This window comes from Falco cherrug, chromosome 10 (genome assembly GCF_023634085.1).
Source record: "Falco cherrug isolate bFalChe1 chromosome 10, bFalChe1.pri, whole genome shotgun sequence".
Lineage (NCBI taxonomy): Eukaryota > Metazoa > Chordata > Aves > Falconiformes > Falconidae > Falco > Falco cherrug.
The window spans coordinates 4,112,062-4,133,112 of record NC_073706.1 but is presented as its reverse complement, the minus strand read 5'-3'; the positions used below and the strand labels follow the sequence as shown (position 1 = coordinate 4,133,112).

The window sequence follows — 21,051 nt, the reverse complement described above, 5'->3', positions numbered from 1 at the left end:
AAAGCTGTGAGGTAAAACATAGTTGCTATAGTTTGTCTGCTTGTATATGTGTCTTTAGATTTACTTCTATGAAATCTTTGCAGTTTTCAACTCGCCTGTGAGCCTGAATTGAAATTCTTCTTTTTTAACATATTGGATTCAAGAGTGCTTATTCAGTGGATGATCAACTGGTGTCATCTTCTTTCCTTTGCAACTGCACTCCATTACTCTGAACTTGCACACCAGGTGCAAACTGAAAAATAAAAATCTGTCTTGCGACATCACTTGACATTGATACCTGAGACTTTGTATGTCTGATGTCCTCTTTGGCCCCGCATTTACAGCAGTGGGTTTTTATACAAGAGTAAACAGCATGTGGGGATTTACAGGCACTAGTTTGGTCCCTGACTGACCTTTGAGATGATCTTGCACCACTAACCTCACCCTGCCCTGTGGTGTTCTTCCTCAAAATCCTGCACCACAAAGCTGTTCGGGAATGTCTGCAGCAAGTTCTTGTATCCCCTCATTGGCCCCTAAGTCCCAGATGATGCCTGAAATCTTCTCATCCTGGTTTTCATGAAGACTCGTGGGATTAAACTTTGTCTTTAATATTTTGGAGAAACAAGCCCTCTTCTAATGAGTTAACAACCTCTTGACTCCTAGTAGCTCTGTAAGAGCTGTGAGCTGTATTGTGCAATCAGGTTCAGCATCTCAACCACTTTTGTTCCAGCTGTTGCGTCGTTTATAGACAAAACTAGTACAGACAAGCTCTTGCATGGTGACTTCAGAGCAGGGTGCCAGCGTAGCAAAAATAGTGACAGCTGAGTTTTTAACTTCTGAGCCTTTAAAGCAGCAGCCCAGTTCTGTTTCTGTCTCAGCTCTCTTCTAGAGGACAAATGAGAATGCCCGTAAATACAAATTATGGGCTGCCTGTAATCTCCCTGCACAGAGAAGCTTGGCTTTCTTGTGATGTGGGCTTGTTGCTGCTAAAGAGATGACAAAGCAGAACAGAAATGTGTTAGGATAAATGATGAGACTTTTGAGTACAAGCACAACTGTTGCTTATGAGTGGAATAATTGGCACTTACTATTGCCTGACTGCTAAATAGGAACTTCTGCTACTAGGCTGCATTACATATTATTTTTATTTTTGGAAGTACTTGATTGAGCAATCGGGATCTGTAAAAACACCGCTCCCTTTGAGAGGGGATATTGTTCTGTTCCCCTGCTCAGAGGCAGATGGATGTCCTACCCACACATGAGCACGGGGGCATTTCATCCCCAAATAAATGCCCTACACCCACATGTGTGGGGACCTATTTAGTAAGTATTTTTCTCTGGATCTTGAATTCAGAGTATTTAGATATTTAGTTTTTATTGCAATCATTCAACAAGACAAGCTTCGATAACACAGAGGGGTTCCAGCCTGATCTCTGAAGTAGTTTCAGCCAGTCTGACCCAACATAAAAACTTCTGGAGAGATTTTTAAAACTGTAAGATACTAAAACCTATCAAAAAAACCCTAAACAAGACATTGGTTTGAAAACTGCACTTGTACTTAGTCCGCACTCTGGTCTTTAGGTGTTTCACTTTTAAATTTAATAAATAGCTTAGTTGTGTAGCTATGACCAGTCACTCCTACTTTTCTCCTCCCCCTGTCTTACCATCCTCCCTGATAGCTTATCTGAGTCAAGCTATCAGCAGCTATTGTTCAGCTGTCTCATACCCTTGGTAGCTCCAAACCATTTGCTCTGCACTGAGCGTGGGGCCGTGCCATGGGCATGACTTCTTTCAGGAGTGGATGTTTGGCATTCTTTGGGCAGTAACTCTTATGGATGCCCAAAAACACACTGACTCACAGTGGTTTCAGCCTATGGAGCCCATCCTGCTGCTTGTGATTACGGTGCAGGAAATAAACAAGATGACAACCTAATCTATCACGTCTCTGGGCTGAGAACTGGGGCAGCAGAGTAAGATAATCCATTTCTGACACTCGTCTTATCCGTAGCTCTGTTGCGCCATCCATTTCCCAGAAGGGAACAGAAAATCCAACTTGCAAAAATCAAAATGGGGTTTGCAAAATGGGCTGGGATGTGAGCTTGGGAATTTGAGCTCTTGCATATTCCTTTTTCTGTGAACATTAAGGAGGTGCAAAGTGCTCCTTGAAGGGGGTGCTGGAGGTGAGCTCTGCAGCGCGGGCTCCAGTCCCACGTGAGCTGGACTGGTGCAGCTGGGCTGGCATGAGATGGTGTTACCTGTTGCAGCCCGGGAGGGCACTGACTGCTGATCCTTTGCCCCATCTGCCTGTCTCCCATCACACCTTAGAAGGCATTTATGGCACTTAGTCAGCTGGTTGCAGTGGTAATAGCTCCCGGTGTTTGAAGGAAGTGAACAAGCAGCTTGCTGGTTATTAGTCTGGTGCCAGTCACTTCGTTCTGCCTTTAGTGTCCAGCAAGGTACAGTTTTGCATGGCACGGTACCTGGTAGGTATCAGGCACGTGTTTGAATAAGGAGGTAAACAAGGTAATTCTTGGAAACCTGCTAAGACTTATAATTTTATACCACCTGAAAATGCCCAGGAGGCAGAAACATATTCAATTTAAATTAGTAAGTCTTGGTTATTCATCAGAATAAGTGTTTTTGAGTATTAAGAATAGCTGCTGTGTCCTAGTGCTTCCTCTTATTGTTACAGCTCTTCCTTGAGCAAGGGGAATGTTTTGAGTGGTTTAAATTACATTTACAGTAGTAATTAGGTTTAAGCAACATTGCAGTTCACTTATCTGAATATACATCTGTGTCTAAGAAGTATACAATTTTTTTTTTATCCTCCCTGCACCCCCCTGCCTCTTTCACTCTCCCAAGCCATGACACTGAAGCAGGGCGTGCAGCTGAGGCAGCTGTGTACGCAGCTCTGCCCTGCCTGGTGGAGATGGCTGCTCACAGCTGCTGGCCCTATGCAAACGTGATGAAGTGGTGCTGGCTTTGCCAGCCAGCCAGTCCTGCTACAGCATCGCATCCCGCCAGATACCAGGGATCCCTCCTTTGCCCAGTGTTTGGGTTTGGTGCTTTTTTTTTCTAATGTGAGATTAACAGCCATCTGCGTACAAACAATCTCATCTTAAGGAGCATCTGTTGTTGCTGTTTGTCTGCTGCCTGAAGTCCTAATCCTCTGTTTGTTACGATGCTTTGGTGCAGTAAAGCAGACGATGTGCTCTGAGGTGCAGCTCGCGGCCGCAGGCAGGTTGGGTTTTACAGTAAGGCGAGGTCTGACCGTTCAGCGTGGGGTCTGAGCCACCCCGGTGTGGGTAGAGCAGGAAGGGTCGCGGGGCGATGCTGGGCAGTCGGGGAGGGGGGTGCCTCACCCCTGCGCTTGCACTGGGCTTGACACCCCAGCTCCCCTGGGCATGCCTGTGTCCCTCCCAGCAGGCTGACACACTGGGTCTCGCCTTGTGAAGCAGTCACGGGCAGAAGCACTTTGCAGGGGCTGAGCGTTGCTGTGGCTGTAGCTTGACAGCTGCTGAGCCCGGAGGTGCTTGTTTGGTCCCCGGGCTCCGGGCAGAGCAGAGCCAGTGGCTGTGCGGGGCTGGCTGCTGGGAGCCCTGTCTGCTAGCCAGATGCGGTTGTGATGGAGCACCTTGCCCCGAGCCGCGGCCTGGGTGCTGCCTCTCTGGCAGACTGGGAACAAGCTGGGACTTGGGTAATCTCACCGCCTGGGTGACTCAGAAACTGTAATAATCTCTTAATCTTAATGGGTCCATGTGATGGATAGGTAACGCTGCTTGAGGATTTTCTTGCTATCTGATGGGGTTGAGGGGGGATATATTATTTTCAGGCTTTCCTAATACTGTGTACTCTGTAAAAATAAACTTGCTGGAGAAAAAAGAATTACATGACAGAGCTTTCAGCTACATTCATGTTCTTCCTCTCTACTTCACATTGCCATGTCTTTAGTTGCATTTGGTTTTCGTGGTAACAGATTACTTTGGGGATACTTGAAAAACATAATGCTGCCATAGCATCTTGTGATGCAGCTTATGAACGTTGTGTTCAAGCTGACCTGACTGCACTGACACTGAGCTCTGTCAGGCAGCGTTTGGAGGCAGGTCTCCCAGCCTGCTGGGATCCCTGCGGTCTGGCAGAGAATTCCTGTAGTCTTTAGGTGTCCAGCCAGCACCTGCTTTGCCCAGCTGAAATTCCTGATTATCCAAAAGCATGTTCGAAGTTTTTCCCCCTCCTTTTTGGTCCTGAAAAATATTAGGTTTACTGAGCGAGCCAAGTTGTGTCAGTTTGGCAGGATGTGTAGATACCTTCAGAAATAACTTGTGCATTAGAGCTGTGATGATAACAGCGCTGGATCTGTATCAGTGATTTCATTTGAACTAATTGGCTGCTGAGAGCATTGGTACGTCTCTTTGTCTCCATATTTGAGTAAGATTCAGCTCCTGTGATCCAGATGATCTCGTCCTAGTGAGCTTGGCTCATCTCTAATGACGCCAGGAAGACTGTCCTGGAGCATGAAACATGCTGGAGAGCTCGAAACTAGAGCTGGAATATTTATCCTGATTCACTTTGTCTGAAAATGCAGACTCAGCTGGCCTCATGTCCTATTCCTCCACCTCTTTTTATTTTTTTTTTCCTCCCAAGCTAGGAAATAAGCTTGCTTCTCTCAAATAATATGAATAACCAAAGTCCAGACAGGAGTCTGAAAGGCTGTAGGTAGTAGTGCAGCTGTTATTATCCACAGAGATCTTAAACTTTCAGTAGTGCTTGTGTACTGCTTTAGATGAGTAGTCCAAGCTGAATATATTACTAAAGAATTCTGTTTTCATTCTGGATACTTTAAAATTGTCTCAGTTGGGCAAAAAGCCTGGCTGAATTATTACTGCTGCATTAGAAACCTGTGAAGATGAAGCTCGCTCATATGAGGGACTGGCAGCCTGTCTGTCTGAAAGTCTGTGAGTCAAAAAGTACAAGCAGCTGGCTGAAGTTATCAAATGTAATGAGAAGGAACGTAGCTGAAAATAAAAGAAATATAGTTGTGGGCTGTTGTGCCCGTCTACTTGCAGTACTGGCAGCTTAGATGTGCTTTTGTGTCCAGGAGAAGGGATGGCCTGACACCCAGCTGCTTGTTCCAGGGCAAGGCACACTTGGTGGGAAGGCTTTTGGAAAGGCTAGGTGCTCCCTGGGCAGAGAGAACGCTTTCCCGAGTTTGTAAAAACAGCAAAGCTTAGAGCAGCCACGTTTCCTCCTGTAGATATTCTCATTGTCATCTCTCCTTGCTCTCCCCTCCCATGTCTCCAGCCCTGGGCAGTTTGGGTGGTCACACGTGATGATGTACGCTTCTGTCTGATGTAGCTTTGCAGCAACCATTGTCTGTGTACCTGAATAAAAGCATCAGAATTGGTTTAATTTGCTTTTTGCACCTTGCTAAGGTCTTTATTATTGGATGAATTTTTATTATTAGATATTGGGAAGAAATTCCTCACTGTGAGGTTGTGAGGCACTGGACCGGTTTGCCCAGAGCAGCTGTGGTGCCCCGTCCCTGGCAGTGTCCAAGGCCAGGCTGGACGGGGCTTGGAGCAGCCTGGGCTGGTGGCAGGTGTCCCTGCCCGCGGCGGGGGTTGGAACTAGGTGATCTCTAAGGTCCCTTCTGACCCTGTTCTATGACAATGTGCTTGCTGCCTATGGATAACACAGTGCTGTTGTAAAGCTGTGGCTTTGTGGTGAGCTTTGGTTATAACTGAATTTCACAAGCTGGTGTGTTCTGCAGGTTGCCTGGGTTTGGAGCTGATAGGACGAGCTAAATGGATAACCCGAGTTTGGAATTTGATCCCTTAGGATTCTCATTAGGGCCACTTGTAGTGAACAAGCTATATAAGAAATCTAAGAAATCTAGCACAGAATGTCTGTGCACCACTGTACAGCGGGTGTACTGGGAGCCGGGGCGAGACGGGGGAAGCCAGCTCGAGCTCCGGCTGGGCAGAGGAGCTTTCTCACAGCCACGTTCAGTTACCTGGAGCAAGACCCACCTTCCTTCTCGCCGGCGGGCTTTCCTCCTGGTTTGTGTCACAAGTGTCCAGAATTTTGGGGGGAGGAATAAAATTTTTCAGGAATTGAGGGTAAGGAGAAAAAGAGATTGAGGGGTTGGGGAAATTCCCATTAATATTTTTGCATACTTAGTGTGGAGAGTTGTAAACATCCCAGATTCTCCCTCTACCTGCCCCGGGGGACCGAAGCTCGGGCAGTCGGGCAGCGTTCCTTCCGCGGGAGGTTGGCTGCGCGTTCGTGGGGTGGGGTGGAAGCAGCTGGGCTAAAGCGGTGGCTGGAAAAATAGCTGTGTTAAGGGGTAAGAAACAAAACCGAGCTGGCTTCTTCGCAGGCTTTTAGGAGGGATTGTCTCTAAAATAGCTACTGCTGCCCTTTGAGCTGTTGGAGGCAGGGCAGGCTGAGCCATACATCCAGTCTTACTGGGAATATTGGAAACACAGAGCAGGGTTATTACCTGTGCTGGAGAAGCTTTGCACGCCTTCATTAAGGAAACTTTAAAGAAATGACTTGTCCCTTTGACTTCGGGATTAAAAATAGTGAATGTTAAATGAGAGGGAAGTTACCTCTTGTGAAAGGAGGTTTAGTGGATGGAGTAACAAGGAAAGAACAAAACCTGTTAGGGGTGGCTGGGGAATCTGCTGGCTTTAACCCTTTGCTCGTGTGTCTGTTGGTTGGTTGATGAGGTTTTAGAGAAGGATCTGGATCTTGCAAAATATTCTCTGTGGGTGTTATGGGTTTATGCTGCTCTTTCAACACCACTGTCTTACACCCAGCTGGGATTTGCTCATCGTTCAACTATGGCAGGAAACACTGAATCTGCTTTTTTAATAAGCACTCATGGTTTTTGCTGCCCCCCTCAAATCCCCAGGCAGATACTTTGTGCTTTTCTTCATGTTCTTTTACTTCAGAGAAGCACAATTTTTAGGAGCAAATACGCTGTTTGATTCCCCCTTCCCGGTGCTGCTTTTGGGAGTTACTTTTTCACGCAGCTGAGGCTTGAGTTAATGTTTAGCAAGCCTCAGCTTCAGCCCAGGCTTGGGAATAACTCTTTGCTATTTTCTGCTTACTCCGAGCGCAGGATGCTGATTGTGGGCTGTGTCCTTCAGCCCACGTCCCAGGCGTGGGCGGCTCAGCCGCGGGCACTGCTGCCTTGAAGGCTCAGGTGGATTTACACCACTCCTGCTCTGTCCGCACAGGCGGGTGGATGCGGGGAGGGAGGAGAAGGATGCTCACGGGCCTCCAGTCAGCACCGCGGGGGTGACAAGGAGCAGCTCTTCGTTATCAGCCGCGAGGCTCGTGGGCAGAGGGGCACGGCCAGGCTGGCTGCTGCTCTTCTCCCATCGGGACATGGACAAGCATCGCACGTGCAGCTCCGGGGTGGCCAGAAGTGGGATCCCCAGGCCCTGGGTGGTGTTGGCATCTGCCTGGCCAGGCAGCAGTGGCAGGTACAGAGCGGGGTGCTGGGGGTGTGTGTGCTGGGGGGGTGGCCGCTCTCCCTGCCAAAGGCAGGGCTGAGAGGCAAGGCAGGGTAGGTGGAAAGAAGGTAAGATTCCAGAGGTAAGCAGGCTATAACATGCTCTTTAAAACGGTGTTGCGACTGCCTTGATCCTGAAATAAAGCCTACTAACCCCCTCTCCACCCCACCCCCCCCAGCTTTTTTTCCCCTAATTCACTCTCTAACTGGGGCAAGCACAGCAAGCTGTGGAAGTGGGACCTGGGGGTGCATGTGTGGCTGAGGGGGGCTAAAATGCAGGCTGTTCCCTTGTGATTCAGTGGTAATGCTGCCCTGGCAGGTCACGGGGTTTGAGGGCTGTTCAGTGATTTGTAGTGCTGTACGAAGGTTAAGAACTGGTTATTTATAAATATCATGCAAAGCGTGCGTACTAAAAGATAGAACTGAAAACTGCACTACTTTGCTTGACAAACACAGTACTGTGTGTGTGCTTACTGGATGCTAGGTGACTTCAGACTCATCTAACATGTATTTGCTTCAGCCTAGATGTTGCAGCAAGTTTCAGAAGGTTTCCCTGCTGCAGTAAACGAAACCTGTTGGTTTTGTGTGTATGTACTCACAGGGATTTAGTTTCTAACCATAGCTCCCATATTCATGCTTCTGGCTTCTCATTTTTCCTAGTTTGCTTTTACTTTGTGTGTAGAAGCAAGAAAGGAAGTATTTAAAAGATCCTAGTCAAAATTTGAGGTGTAAAAAATTTTATATATATATATATGAAAAAATCATAATCTTAAGGGGACTGACACAGGAATGATATGGCAAATTACTTTAAAATTACCCATGTGTAAGAGAACTAGACTAACACCTTGAGTATTGCAGGGCTGCTTTGGTAAAAATCAAAATATTCAGTAACAGCTCTAAGGTTTTTGCCACACAAGTTAGTTGAATTCCGGTGGCCATACTGGTGCCAAACAGCTCTGTGGCCAGGCACTGCAGCAGGAACCCCAAATTTGCCTAGTAACATTTACCAAAATATTTAACTCCTAGTTAAAAACTGGCAACGGGCAGCTGTTCATTCAGGACTCACCAGCAGGTGAAACGCATCCCCTATGTATATGTGTAGCTAAGCCACCTAAAACATGCCTATACAATAAGGTGATGATATGCCAGCCATCCTGGTCTTCTAATTAATTGACTTTAATGACTGTTTATTTTTGCAGCAGTAACTGTGGCATGCTCGTTTGGTTCCCATTAAGACTCCGGCTTACCCGGCAGCGAAGGTGTCATGCCTCCAAAGCACCGCTGAGAAAAAGCCATTGCTGAGCCAGCTCTTCCTCCCTCGTGCTCCTCCTCTCGGTGCTGTAAAGCTTGTGGCACCTGAGGTGGCTTGTGGCTGGGGCTGGTGGCTCTGGGCTTGCCAGCAGTGCTCTGGTTATTAGTTATAAAAATAGTTATAAATCTTAACCAAGGGCAGGCTTTTTATGGCAATGTAATAGCCAAGCACTGGGTGTAATAACTCTTACCGGAGAAATCCAAGCAAGGAGCTTATGACTGTCCCTCCTGTCTTCCTGCATCCCCAAACCTCTCACACACAGCTGGATGCATAGCTGGATGCCAGGACATCTCGCAACCCCTCCATACGTTGTGGTCAGCGAGTTACTCTTGGTGACCTCTTCAAAGTCTTTTTCCTGTTCCCATACAGCTGAGCAGCAACTTATCATTACTGATTCTCTGCTGTAATGGTGTAGCTGGTAGAATGGGCTACAAGAAGAAATAAAAATGAATCCTGTCATCCTGATTTTACTCCAAGTTCAACATTAATGAAGTTGTAGAACAAATATTTAGTATGTGTGAACCTGCTTTTGTAAAAAGCCTTTGCGTTCATGAACAATCGTAAGTTCACAGCCTGTTATAAAGGATTCAGACACACTTAGCAGCCTTTCCTCTGAAAGCCCTGTGGTCCCTCACCCCTTTTGTCCCTCTGAGGTCCCTAGAGGTTGAGCATCTCGCCTGAAGTCACAGCAGTGATGGAAATGAAGTAAGGGCGTCTTGTCTGACGTAACGGTAGCATGTTTTAAGGATGCGTTTAGTAACTGGGAGGTATTGACTCATTCTGGCCTCGGCAAAACCCCGGGCAGCGTGTGCTACAGGCTGTGACAGCCAAGTCACCGAAGGGCAGCGAGTCCCTGCCTGCCACTTGGTGGGAATCCTGTGCACAGGCTCAGCCTCGCGGCAGCCACAGGGAGCTGAGGAGGAGGAGTGGGTAAGAGCAAGTATGTGGGAGCCCCCGTCTGTAGCTGGCGGGTCTCTGGGGTCTGCAGCCCCACGCTGGTGGGTCTCTGGGTTTGGCATCCTGGTGTTGTGCCAATAGGTGGGATGTGAATGGCAGCCCAGGTCCTTGGGGCTGCTGGATGGACGAAGCCCGTGTGTTTAGATGACTGTGGATTCAGTGGAGTGTGTGAGGTTGGAAATAGAGATGGGAATGCCACCTCTTAATTAATGATTCTCATCTAATCATCCCGTAGATCAGGCTTATCAATTTGTAATTGCATTAAAGATGGCAGTACTACTAAAGCTTTGCTTTGGCCAGGTACCCCTTTCCCGCAGCCGGATTTCCGTGTCAACGAAAGCCCTTTCCTGTTTGGCTTACCCTGCCGGTGCAGGGAAAGTGAACAGCAGCCTCGTCTGCAGTGACCTTACAGTGAAACAAAAGGCCACTTACAGAGAGCGTGGCTGATGTCTTCTGCAGCCAGAACAAACCCTGGCATGGTGGGACAGACACCCAGCTAATAGACTAAGCTAAACGTGGCTTTGAATATTTTTAATGTGGCTGTATCTGCATGGGCTTACCAATCCAGTGTGTTCTGCCCTGAGTTTTGGTCTGAGACACCTCCAGGCACATCTGTAATTACAGGCAGCTTTCGCTACCCCTTAGCTGCTTTTTTAGACACTTATTAGACCCAGTGCAGGCACATCTGTTCCAGATGAAGGCCTGAGACAGCAATGTTGAGATGGAGTTTCTCTGCCCTTCAATATTTTGATAGAAGCACTTGTTGTCGGGTAAGTTATAACCTATGTTTTATTTAAAACTCCCAGTGCTGTGGCGGGGGTAACCTCTGGAGTTCGCGTCCAGCACAGAAAATGATGGAGGCGCTAAGCTGTGCACAGGCATCAGGATTCACGTTTTTCCCTCCACAAAGCACTGGGCACAGGATTGCTGTTTTGTCTTTCTGGCGTCGCTGGGGATGCCAGGACAGAAGCTGGGGAGCGCTTTGTTGTTGTTGGAGCAGGGGAAAGCTGGAGCTTGTGTGGAGTACGAATTACTCCACGCATGCGGAGCTATCTGGCACGTCCTCTTTATCACTTGCAGAACAGGCTTCTTCAAAACAACCTTACATGACGCTGCTCCCTGAGCTGCTTGCATAATAGAAGATCTTGATGAACTGATTGCTGTGTTACTGAAAACAAGCTGTAATCTTATTAGCAAATTGTAGTAGTGACGTCTTCGCTATTCCTGCTGGTGCTATACCGACCGACCTTCAAGTGTGCTGTCCCATGGGTGCAGTGTCTTTGATAAAGTGCCTCTATGTGAATATAAGTGACGGCTGGCAGCAGCACTGTATGGCATAGCCTGGGCTAAAGGCACGGTGACTTCTCGTAGGGCATGCTTTTGGTGAAACTACTAGGTATAGGAGCAAATCCTCAATGGTTAGAGGTACTCCAAGATGTATGGCAGCAGTGGCAGCCTGCTTCTAAGATTGCTTTAATTCTGGCTCTTTAGTTGTTTAGTTAAGCTAGGGAAAGTAAAGCATGGTAAGAGTAATTGGGTGAGTTACTGTTCATTGCTGCTGCGGTGATTTGATAATTTGTATGTCTTGGCTTTTATGCTCTGGTCCAAGGAATGTGAAGCAGCCATGTGCTTTTCAGTTTTCTCCTAAAAGTAAACTTCAGTAGTGCTTTGTGTACAAAATCTGGGGGATTGTAAGGGCAACAAAGGCAGGCATTAAAGTTTTGTAGTAGAGCTTTCTTTTGGTTTAGATCTTTGGTAGAAAAGTTGTGGAGCTTTTGTCCACAAAGCATCTCCTGGATAAATTTGCCATCTGTGCTGGGAATACAGTTCTGTGTAATTCTGTGTGTCTGGATGAAATAGCCACTTATGTGTACTTCATGTAGGATTTTGACAGCCAGCTGTTTGACTTCTTCAATACAGGGACCTGTTCTTATATTAGCATTGATGCCTTTGCAAGACTGAGGTTTAAACTTCCAATACTTTCGGTGAACAAATTGTATCTATATTTCATATAGATATCTATTATAGTTACATATTATAGGTGCCTATATTATAGTTACATATTATAGGTATCTGTATTATAGTTATGTATATTTTATATATATATATAGCTATAGATATGTGACTTACTGCTTCAGATTTTGCTCCAGTTTTTCAAATACTTCTGTCTGTTGCTTCTGGATGCCTTCTTCCTACTATGTGATTTTTAAACAAGGAAACCTATCATCATGAACTGTGGTGGGCTGATCTTTAGGTCATTATTTGTCTCCAGAATTAACTACACCGTTCTTCATTTCGGTTTAGGCTGCTTGCTTAAGGTAGGAACTTGGAAGCAACGTGAAGACAGACTTGTACCACATAGACCTTGTTGTTTGTTTCTTTTAATCTTGTGCTTTAGTACCACCCATCAGTCGGTTTCGACCTTGAAGTAAATTGAAAGCCGGTAAGTTGTGTGCATATTGTGACGCTAACATATTTTTGTTCCTTGACTTAGTGTCTTCATCTGTCAAAATGCTGCAGCCAGTTGATAGAATAATTTATTATATTTTCCTCTTTCAAAAGTGCTTGTGTTTCCTGCTAGTGGTCTGAATTGCTATGATGCTGTGCCTTGGTGTGCTGCTCCTAACTTGCGCTTAGGTTAATTCAGACTCCTTCCATCTGTTTCTTTGTTTCATGTGGGCCTTTGTGCTTGCTCCAGATCTTTGGAAATGTCTTTAAAAACTAGGTGTTTGTTGTATGGAAGGGCTGCCTTGTATAACTTAATTATTCTGTTCCCGTTGCCTTTTTCTCATCTTAGCTTTTTCTGGAACCAATATTAAAGGAATTCCATTTCTTGGCTTACACTTGTCACCTTCTGTTCTGTTTGAAGTGCTTGAGATGGAACCTCTTTATTTATTCATCTGTTCGAGAGGTATTTCAATGAGGGAAGGATGTTGAGCAAGCGGTGAGGTAGTTAAGGCAGCTAGGGATCCTTTGAGAAGCTCAGTGCTGGGAATGATTCAAACCTGGCATGATCAAATGCGTAGCAACAGTGTTTATTTTATTTTGATATTCAAGAGGGCCAAGAATTGCATGAGTATTTGCAATGTATTTGTCATGTGTTAAGAGTATCTAGGATCAGATCAAAAAACTACTCTGAGACTGCATATCCTAGCCCAGGATGGGTGAGCCACCGTCACTCGGAGTCAGTCTGTGCAGGTCTTGCTAAGGGCTACCAGTGCCCTTCAAAGAGGGGGTTTACAGAAGAAATAATAATAAGAAAATTAACTGTATAAGGTCCATGCCAGCCTCATTTCTCATAACTGTGTTATTAAAGGTTAAGTCAGGGTTCGACTGAAGGTGTTAGGCGAGTCAGCTGAATGGATCTTGAGCCCCACTAAAACTGGCTCTGCTCTTGAACGAGCCGAGAAGGTTACACTAGGATGGTCAGCCTTTCCACAGAGTCATTCCTTTACCATTGTCCTTAGCTGGATCTTTCTGCCAGTTTGCTTTTTGGGGGGGTTAATTTTTAAAACTTCATAATCTTAAGTTTTTTGTTACACTGACAGTGCAACTATGTGAACTTGATTATTCCACCTACTCCTTGCCCAGTGACAACTGAGCAATTAACATTTAAAGCCAACAATCTACACTTTCAATCTAAACTGTTGCTATGTTTATACGTCACAGGTTGCCCTCCGTTGACTTGGGAATGCAATGAGGAAGAACAGTCTTTTAGGTGCGCTGAATCTAAAATTAGCCTTCCACCTGGGTGGTTGTACTTGTAAAGCACTGTGCCCTGTGTTCAAGAGAAAAAAAAAAAAAAAAGGCCAGAAAATAAAAGATTTTCTAAAGGTGAAGGCCTGATTTTGCTGTGGTGTTCCGTGAGACAGGAACAGCAGTGCTAGCTTAGGACTTGTAGAGCTGGGGTTTGGATCCTGCTGCTGCTGCGCGGCATGAGCATCCTGCACCTTGGTGAGATAGGCTTCAGTGCCTCAGCCCGTGGGGTCGAAAACAAGTTAGGATGGCTTTTGGGCTGTTTGAGACACAAGTAGTTCAAATACTGCTCTCCAAGAGTAGGCATACAGCGTGCCTCCTGTGGAGCTTTTCGGTGCAAGCACTGCCAGCTCATCTGTATTACCAGCTGTGGAAGGAAGGAAAATAACTGTGGGTGGTACGGCAGCACAAGCTGGAGTAGGATCACGGTACCGTACCTGTTGTTGTCTGGCAAAGCTGTATCCTGGCACCAGTACTCTGTTGTCTCCATATGGACTGAAGGTGCTGGTAGATCAAAATTAACTGCTGGCAAAGCTGTAGCCTGAAACCTGGGCTGTAAGGATGGCGTGACCCTTCTCATATGTGCACCAGGAATACGCCCTAATGCCTTAAATAAGTGTTACTCCACTTAGTTGCAGTATCTCCCGAACTAAAACTTGCATTCAGGGTCTGGTATTTGGACAAGTCATCCAGAGCAAGTCAAGAGCCACCCTTCTGAAGAAGCTGAAGATTGTATTTACATTGGCTTAATGTTTTGTTGTGGGTTTATTTCCAGGCAGGTGTGGGGAGGGGGTTGTCATAGCTATGTGTGACGCAGGCTGTGCAAGCTGCTGCTCAGGTCTAGGGTAGGCTCTGCTAGATCTGCAAACCTTAGTTCTGTTTTAGCATGAATCCATGGAGATTTCTGGGATGTTAGATGAGCAGGCTCTAAACCAAGCTGAACATGAAGGAAAGGTGCATTTCAGAGCTGCAGTGTAGGTCCCACGGTAGTATAGGGCAATAATTGAGGTCAAGAAGAGCAGTTGGGTGCCTGCTGAGGGCCTTTAGGAGACCTGGCAAGGTGCTTCCTTAGCCTACATGATGGTGTGCTCTGCGAGGCTGCTCTTCAGTGCAAGTTGGGCTGCCAGCGTTTCTAGCGCTGATACAGCCAAAACCCAAGTCCCTCAAGATAATCTAAAAACCTCCTGGTGGGTTTCATGTTGCAAGTGATGATTTCTGTTGCCTGGTGTGTAGTAGAATTCTAGTGAGATATCAAGGCAAGGTATTAAATGGTCTTTTCGATGCTAGCAAAGTGGCTTCACTTAAATCTAATCCTTTCACAAGAAGGCTGTTGGCAAATGTGAGAAAATGGAAAGGAGTACTAAAGATGAAGAGTTAATGTGGAGGATGCGATCTAAAGTGTTAACTCCTACTGGATGAAGATGTAAGTAAAAATTTGAAAGGGGAAATAATGATTTGGGATGGTAGGTGTAGTAGTAGAACAGAGAGAGATGGACAGAGAGAGCTATGCAGATAAAAAAAAAATTGTTAAAATCTTAGATTGACTATTTAAGTGCTCTGCCAGGCTATAAAGTGGCATCTCAACTGGGCGCCTGTTATTTGGGTATCCAGGAATAGGAAAGGTGGGAGAAGTGGGGATGGGTAGTAAACAAGCAGATCACCTCTGCCCTTGTCACAGGTGGGCTGAGTGGCATCGGAGCTCTTTTCAATCTTTCACTCTTATGTTCCTGTAAAACAAGCAAACAAAAACCTTCTTATTTTCATTCTCAACACCATGTCTGGCTCTAGACGATCCTGGAACCAGGTTATTGCTTTAGTTCTGACCTTTGGAAGAGAAGGACTGACTACGTGCATATTAGAAAAAGGTATGAATGTAATATGCTTGCACATGTGTAAATGTAAGTGCAGAATATCCTACAACATATGCCTCTTAGTTGTTAGATTCTTCAGACTTAGCCCTTTATGACTTGAAATGCTTCTTCTAACAGAAGCAAGTTGGTGCCAGAACTGCTAATAATGGCTTTCCAGAATAAAAGGAGCTAAAACATTCCAGATATTTTCCCATCTATAACTTTTTAAGTCCTTCTGGAGTTAGGAGGCTTAATTGCATTTTGAGGGTGTTGTGTTGTCATGGTTTTCAAGGCATAAGACTCAATCTGCGCTTTTTTTATTGTGAAACTGGAAAGCAGTTCTGGTCTGGGTGGTGGTGGTGGCTGTTCACAGGTGGTTTTAAAACCATCCAGGGTTAGCGTAGTGTGCGATCTCTTTAATTTAGTATTTTTAAGTTGAGCCGTTGAGGTGTCTTCATAAGTAGGTTCTGCTTACCCCACTTTTTTTAATGTCTTTGAAAAAGATACACAGCAGGGTTTAAATGGCTTGTAACCCTTTGAAGAAAATTAAAATTAATTTTAGGAGAGGCATTGTTTTATGAGCTGTTGAGAACCTCACAGCTTTCTGCACGGAGGTTGAAAGCCAAAGGAGGCCGGGCTGGGACTTCGGCCACCCATGAATTAATCAGCAGACTGGTAAGAAAATTCTGTATGTTTGGGCTTCCCAGGACACTTGTGCTGTTTCACAGCTGAAAAATCTGGTCTGGTCAGGAAAAGAGGGCCTCACGCATCAGAGTTGTTTATTGCACAAGCTGAGATGCAGGAGATGGAGCTGTGCCAGCTTTTGCAAACGAAGGACAAGGCTGCTGGGTTCAGCCTGCTGCGGCGGGGAGCTGTTGGGCTTGCTGTGCGTGCCAGATAATCCCAGCACGTGTGCACCAGGCTTGAAGCATCTCGGTTGTCCATGACTGTAGAGGATATCTGTGCGAGTTTGCAGGGGATCTTGGAAGCAAGGGTGGGAGTGGTAGGTGGTGTCTCGGAGGTCACTGGAAGGACAGCATCGGAAAATCCATGTTGATACTGCATCCTCTTGCTTGTTTGGACAGCAGTTTTTCCCATTCCCTGGTGGATTTGATCCCAACCTTGTCTGTTAGTGCTAAACACTAACCAAAGGAAGTCTAGCACTTACCTCTGTTTGGCTTTTGTTGCAGTCGTTAATCAATGAAGACCGCTGCATGTGAATGTCGTATGTGAGTACGTGTAGCTTAATGTCTCTCTCTCCTTATCTCTTCCTCTTTCAGTACCAGAAATTGCCCTTGCAAAATGAGCCAGCTTCCTCTGAAGAGCCCTTTGGCATCCCTGGTGTCAGAGGGCACGAATTCCACGGTAGAGTCTTTGGACAACTTGTCAATGGACAGTTTTTGGCTGGAAGTAGAGAACATTAAACAGAGCGCTGAAGCCGAGCAAGAGGAATGCAGCCTTGCAGATATCAAAACACAAGAGGGTAGGTTGCCAAAAATGTTGGGAGTGGGGGGAGGAAGATGGACATCTTACAGAGAAAATTTGCTTATGCACCTGAATGATTTGGAAACCTGTTGGAATATGGTTAGAATATTACCAGTCAGATCAGAGAGCTGTATTTTTAATTGGGTGGTAGGTAGTGCCCTGCAGAAGAGGAGTGCTGGCCTGGTCTACGTTCAGCTGCTGAAACAAAGCTGATGCTAAAGGTCCATCAGGAATACGCTCAAGGCTCCAGGGCGTTTCAGACAGCCCCCACCAAGTGTGAGGGCTCCCCCTCCCCGTGCAGGAGGCTGTTTGGTAAACACGCTGTGACGGTTGGTGGTGTTTGGGAAGGCTTGTTTGTGTGCGTGGTTCTGAGACTTCATCCTAGTGGCTTTTGAGAGCTGCCTTTGTGGAAGGCAGACTCTCCCTCCTCTAGTTCAGTATTCAAGAAATCATAATAAACATCCAGAATGACTTGAGTCTGTCCACACAAGGTTTTTCTTATGTACCTCCTTTTGGTTTGGTTTTTTCTCTTTCTTGTGAAGACTGCTTCATGTGCATGGGGTGTTTCTACTGGGCTTTCTGTAGTGCTGATGTTATCCAGTATTTTGGAATAACTGGAATCTGGACTGATTGCCTTTTGACACGGGAGGTACAACACCCTGGGGTGCTGGAGGGATGTTAAATGGTGATAGGTGTCCAGTGATCCCGCAGAGTGGGATTGTGCATTTCCCAGGTCCCTTTTGAAGAATGGGTTTTAATTGGTTGCGCATCCTCTTGACTGGTCGGGTTTGCAGCTGTGCAGCCTCCTGCTGTTGTGCTGGCTTGATATTGAGAAGGATCCAGGTGTGTGATGGGGAAATGCTTGAGTGACAGTCCCAGTGTGCTGCTGTGCTTGGGTGAATAGCTGTCCTGGGTGCACAGGGGGGCTCTGGAGGGTGGGGTGGAACAACCACCATCCGTGTCTGCTGTAGTAGGCAAGACACGGTAAACAGTAAGACCTGCTGTTAGTGCCCCTACATAAAGGACATACATGTGTTTCTTAGAACTGGAAGAGATGCAAAAGTGACTCAGAAAATGAGTGCGCCAGGAAGGAGACTCTGGAAAAGAGTCCGTGCCATGAGATGAAAGGCTGTCTGGGATATACAAAAGACTGATCTGCTAGAGGCAATTCGATTACTGTGTGTAAGCAGGGACACAAGGAAAAGTGTCTTAATGCTGTATATTAATCTAGCAGGCAAGAGCCGACTGCTTAATTGTCCACTGAAACCAGACAGACTTGAAATAATGCTCTGAGCTGGGGAAGGAGGTGCGGCACGCTCAGCCTCCTGGTGCCTTCTGCAAAGGAGCTTCGGTCAAACAAGCATTGTGCCAGAGGGGTTAGTGGCCGGGGGGACTCCCGATGGCATGGATGTGGGATTTGGCTGGTGCCTGTTGGCTTTCGCGTCTCTGCGATGTGTGGTTGGGACACTGCACGGTGGCAACGCGGCACAGGGGCTTCTGGGCTCCTCGGAGCCAAAGGCACCACCACGCATCGCGTGAAGCCCGAGAGGTCGTGCCTGGACAGCAGCTAACGGCTCCGTCCGGGGGTGGCACGGCTCAGCCTGGCAAACAGCTGATCAAAATTGCAGTATGGGGACAGCAGGGAGGCTACGCGTGGGTAGGTCGTTGCAAAAAGGCTGACCCAGTTGGAAAACGCTGGCCTCCTGTGCAAGCCCTGTGTAAGGGTGGCGTAATGGGAAGCTGCTTGTGACCTGGTACTGGTGGGAGGCCAGCATGTAACTTTGCAGAACTGGGTCAGCTGGAAGGTGCTGGTGGTACTTGTGGCCTCACTAACAGTCGAAGGGAGCAGAAAGTAGGTTTTTTTCTGAAATACGAGCAGCATTGTCCTTCCCTTGCTGTCTGCTGTTCATCCAGCTCTCTCCAAGGTCTGACAGTACAGCAGACTGATAACGTATGTGCTTTGCAGCAGTGCCACTAAAATACCTGTCAGCATCCTTATAGCATGTAATCACATCTGAGAAGTGTCTGCAAGGAGGGATTCTTCTTTACCTTTGAAAACTATGTAGGAAGTTGTGCTTAGTGTTTAGTCTGAAATTGTAGGATGCCATAGCTGTCCTGTAACTGTTTGGGAACCAAGTGCTTTACTATAAGCGCTTTTTTTTGTGGCTTGCTTGTGTTTCAAGTAACTTTTTAGAAGTGGTGTTCTTCAGTTTTGCAAATTTATTCCTAATAGTGCCCAATTCCCCCAAATGCTGCTTGTCTGGAACTCACAAGGCAAATCTTAGTGGCTCTCCAGGCTTAAACCTGTAGCTCAGCTTCTGTGGACCTCTCAGGTCTGACCTATTTCTCTCCGATTTCCCCCTTCTCCCCATAAATAACTTATTTTACTGGTTTTCTTTTGTGTTACTGGCAAACACAACTGGGCCAAAATATTAAATAAAGGAATTGAAATCTGGTGCTTTGGCATCAGCTGGGGCAGTAGGCTTACACGGATGTCCGATTTAGGGCCCGCAGCTTAGTATTGTGTATTAGATTAGTTTCCTGTTATGACTGGAATTGGGTATTTTCAAAATTTGCAAGCAATACACTTAACTTCCTTTAGTTCCCAAAGACAAAATAAACCAGAATTTTTTTTTTGCTCGCCGTGCTGCTGTGAAACCGCGGATGTAGGACAAGCATAAAGGAAGGAGTCATGGGCAGGACAAGTACATGAGCAGCTGTAACCAAGCGAGCAGCACCGTCGGGATGCTCTACCTGTTAGCTTCTGTAGAACCAGACATGGGAAAAGGCCAAAACTCAAGACCATGTAGGAAAGCTAGCCAATTTGCTAGATGATTCATTAAACACTTGACTTCAAGTCCAGCTGTATTTATTGTGGTGTACTGGTAAAAAAAGTCCTGTTTCATTAGAGTGCCTAACACCACCAAGAGCATCCCCCGAAGGCTGGAAAGAGTTTTAATGGAGTCACAATATGTTTTGCAAATGGCATGAATGCAGAAGTTTCCCTGGAAAAATTAGATTATTTTATCTCTCAAGAAGAGCTGCATGGCTTTTTTATTATTGATACAGCAATAACAGAGCTTTGCCTGAGCAGCTGTGATACCTGAGGAGACGGCAGTTTTCATAGGAAAGAACGAACTGTTCCGTTGCAGTTCAGTTGTGACAGTTTTTTCCCAGTATAACCTTTGGCAGAGCTATGCCGGAGCTGCCTGCGGTGAATGCATGTGGCACATAGAACTGAAAAGATAAAGGCTTTGTGGTGTTCGCTGTATTAAAGTTGAAGCCACCTGCTAAATTGCTTCTTTTATCCTTGGATTTCAAGTAGCTGCCTGGCTCAAGGCACTTTCTGGCTTGCACAAAGGGTGTATCCCATAAGGAAAAGAATTGTCTTCTGTGTTTGATGTGCAACTTTATATATGTTGAAAAATGAAATGGAATTGAGCTTGTTTGAGTAATGCTGCTGGACTGTCTCCAGGCTTCTCACACTTTGTTCTGGAACTGGAATGGTCTTTAATGTTTTTAATAGGTACAGACAGCAAGCAAATGCACAGAGTAACATTTTTGCTTTTGTTGGATGACTGTATGGATAACAGCCTACTGGAAAAGGTAAAGAACAGGGGTGGTGCGTACAAATAGTTCTGCAACTTTATTAAAATACAGTTGAATCTACCAGATCAGTGTTTGGATATTGAAGAGAAGAAAAAAAAAAAAAAAAAAAGTTGTTGATACACAGGTGTATGCATACAGATGAATAAAAATTAAAAGAAATAGCCAAATAGAGAAGAGTAAAAAAGCCAGATGTGCAGTGTTGTGGCTTCTTGCAGACCTTTTGTCCCCTCTCAAAGCTGCCGAAGGATCGGGTGTGCACGGGAGGCACTGCCATCCCTTGGGAGCTCGCTGGGCGCCGTTGCCTGCTGCCAGAGCTCCCCTTTGCACAGGCAGGCTGTGGAAAGGCAGATTTAAGTAAATGCATCAGACTTTCCTCCCCTGTCCTGTGAAAGCCCCTGCTGGGTTCCATTCCTGTTGCAGTGCTTGTGCGAAATACTGAGCAGAGTTGGGCTCATGCCCCCTCTTCTGCCCAGCTGTTGGGAGCCTGTGTTCCTGGCGACACCCATGCCTCCACAGCTATTTTTTTTCTTTTCTTTTCCCTTGTCTTGGGTAAGGGGAAGGGGGGGGTGTGGGCAGTTATA

The 21,051-nt window shown here is 46.2% G+C and overlaps 1 protein-coding gene across 6 annotated transcripts in view; it reads left to right on the top strand.

Moving 5' to 3' along the window:
- Positions 1-21,051, top strand: part of ARHGAP40 (Rho GTPase activating protein 40) — a 42,538-nt gene that overhangs the window by 6,324 nt on the left and 15,163 nt on the right. For 4 of the 6 annotated variants that reach the window (XM_027812024.2, XM_027812022.2, XM_027812023.2 and 1 more), the window contains one exon: positions 16,657-16,859. In XM_027812024.2, coding sequence (XP_027667825.1) covers positions 16,679-16,859 — 181 coding nt within the window. In that variant the 5' untranslated portion in view covers positions 16,657-16,678. Of the gene's footprint in view, positions 1-7,228; positions 7,473-16,656; positions 16,860-21,051 lie in introns of those variants that run through there. The other 2 variants (XM_055722717.1, XM_055722716.1) reach the window with 2 other exon arrangements.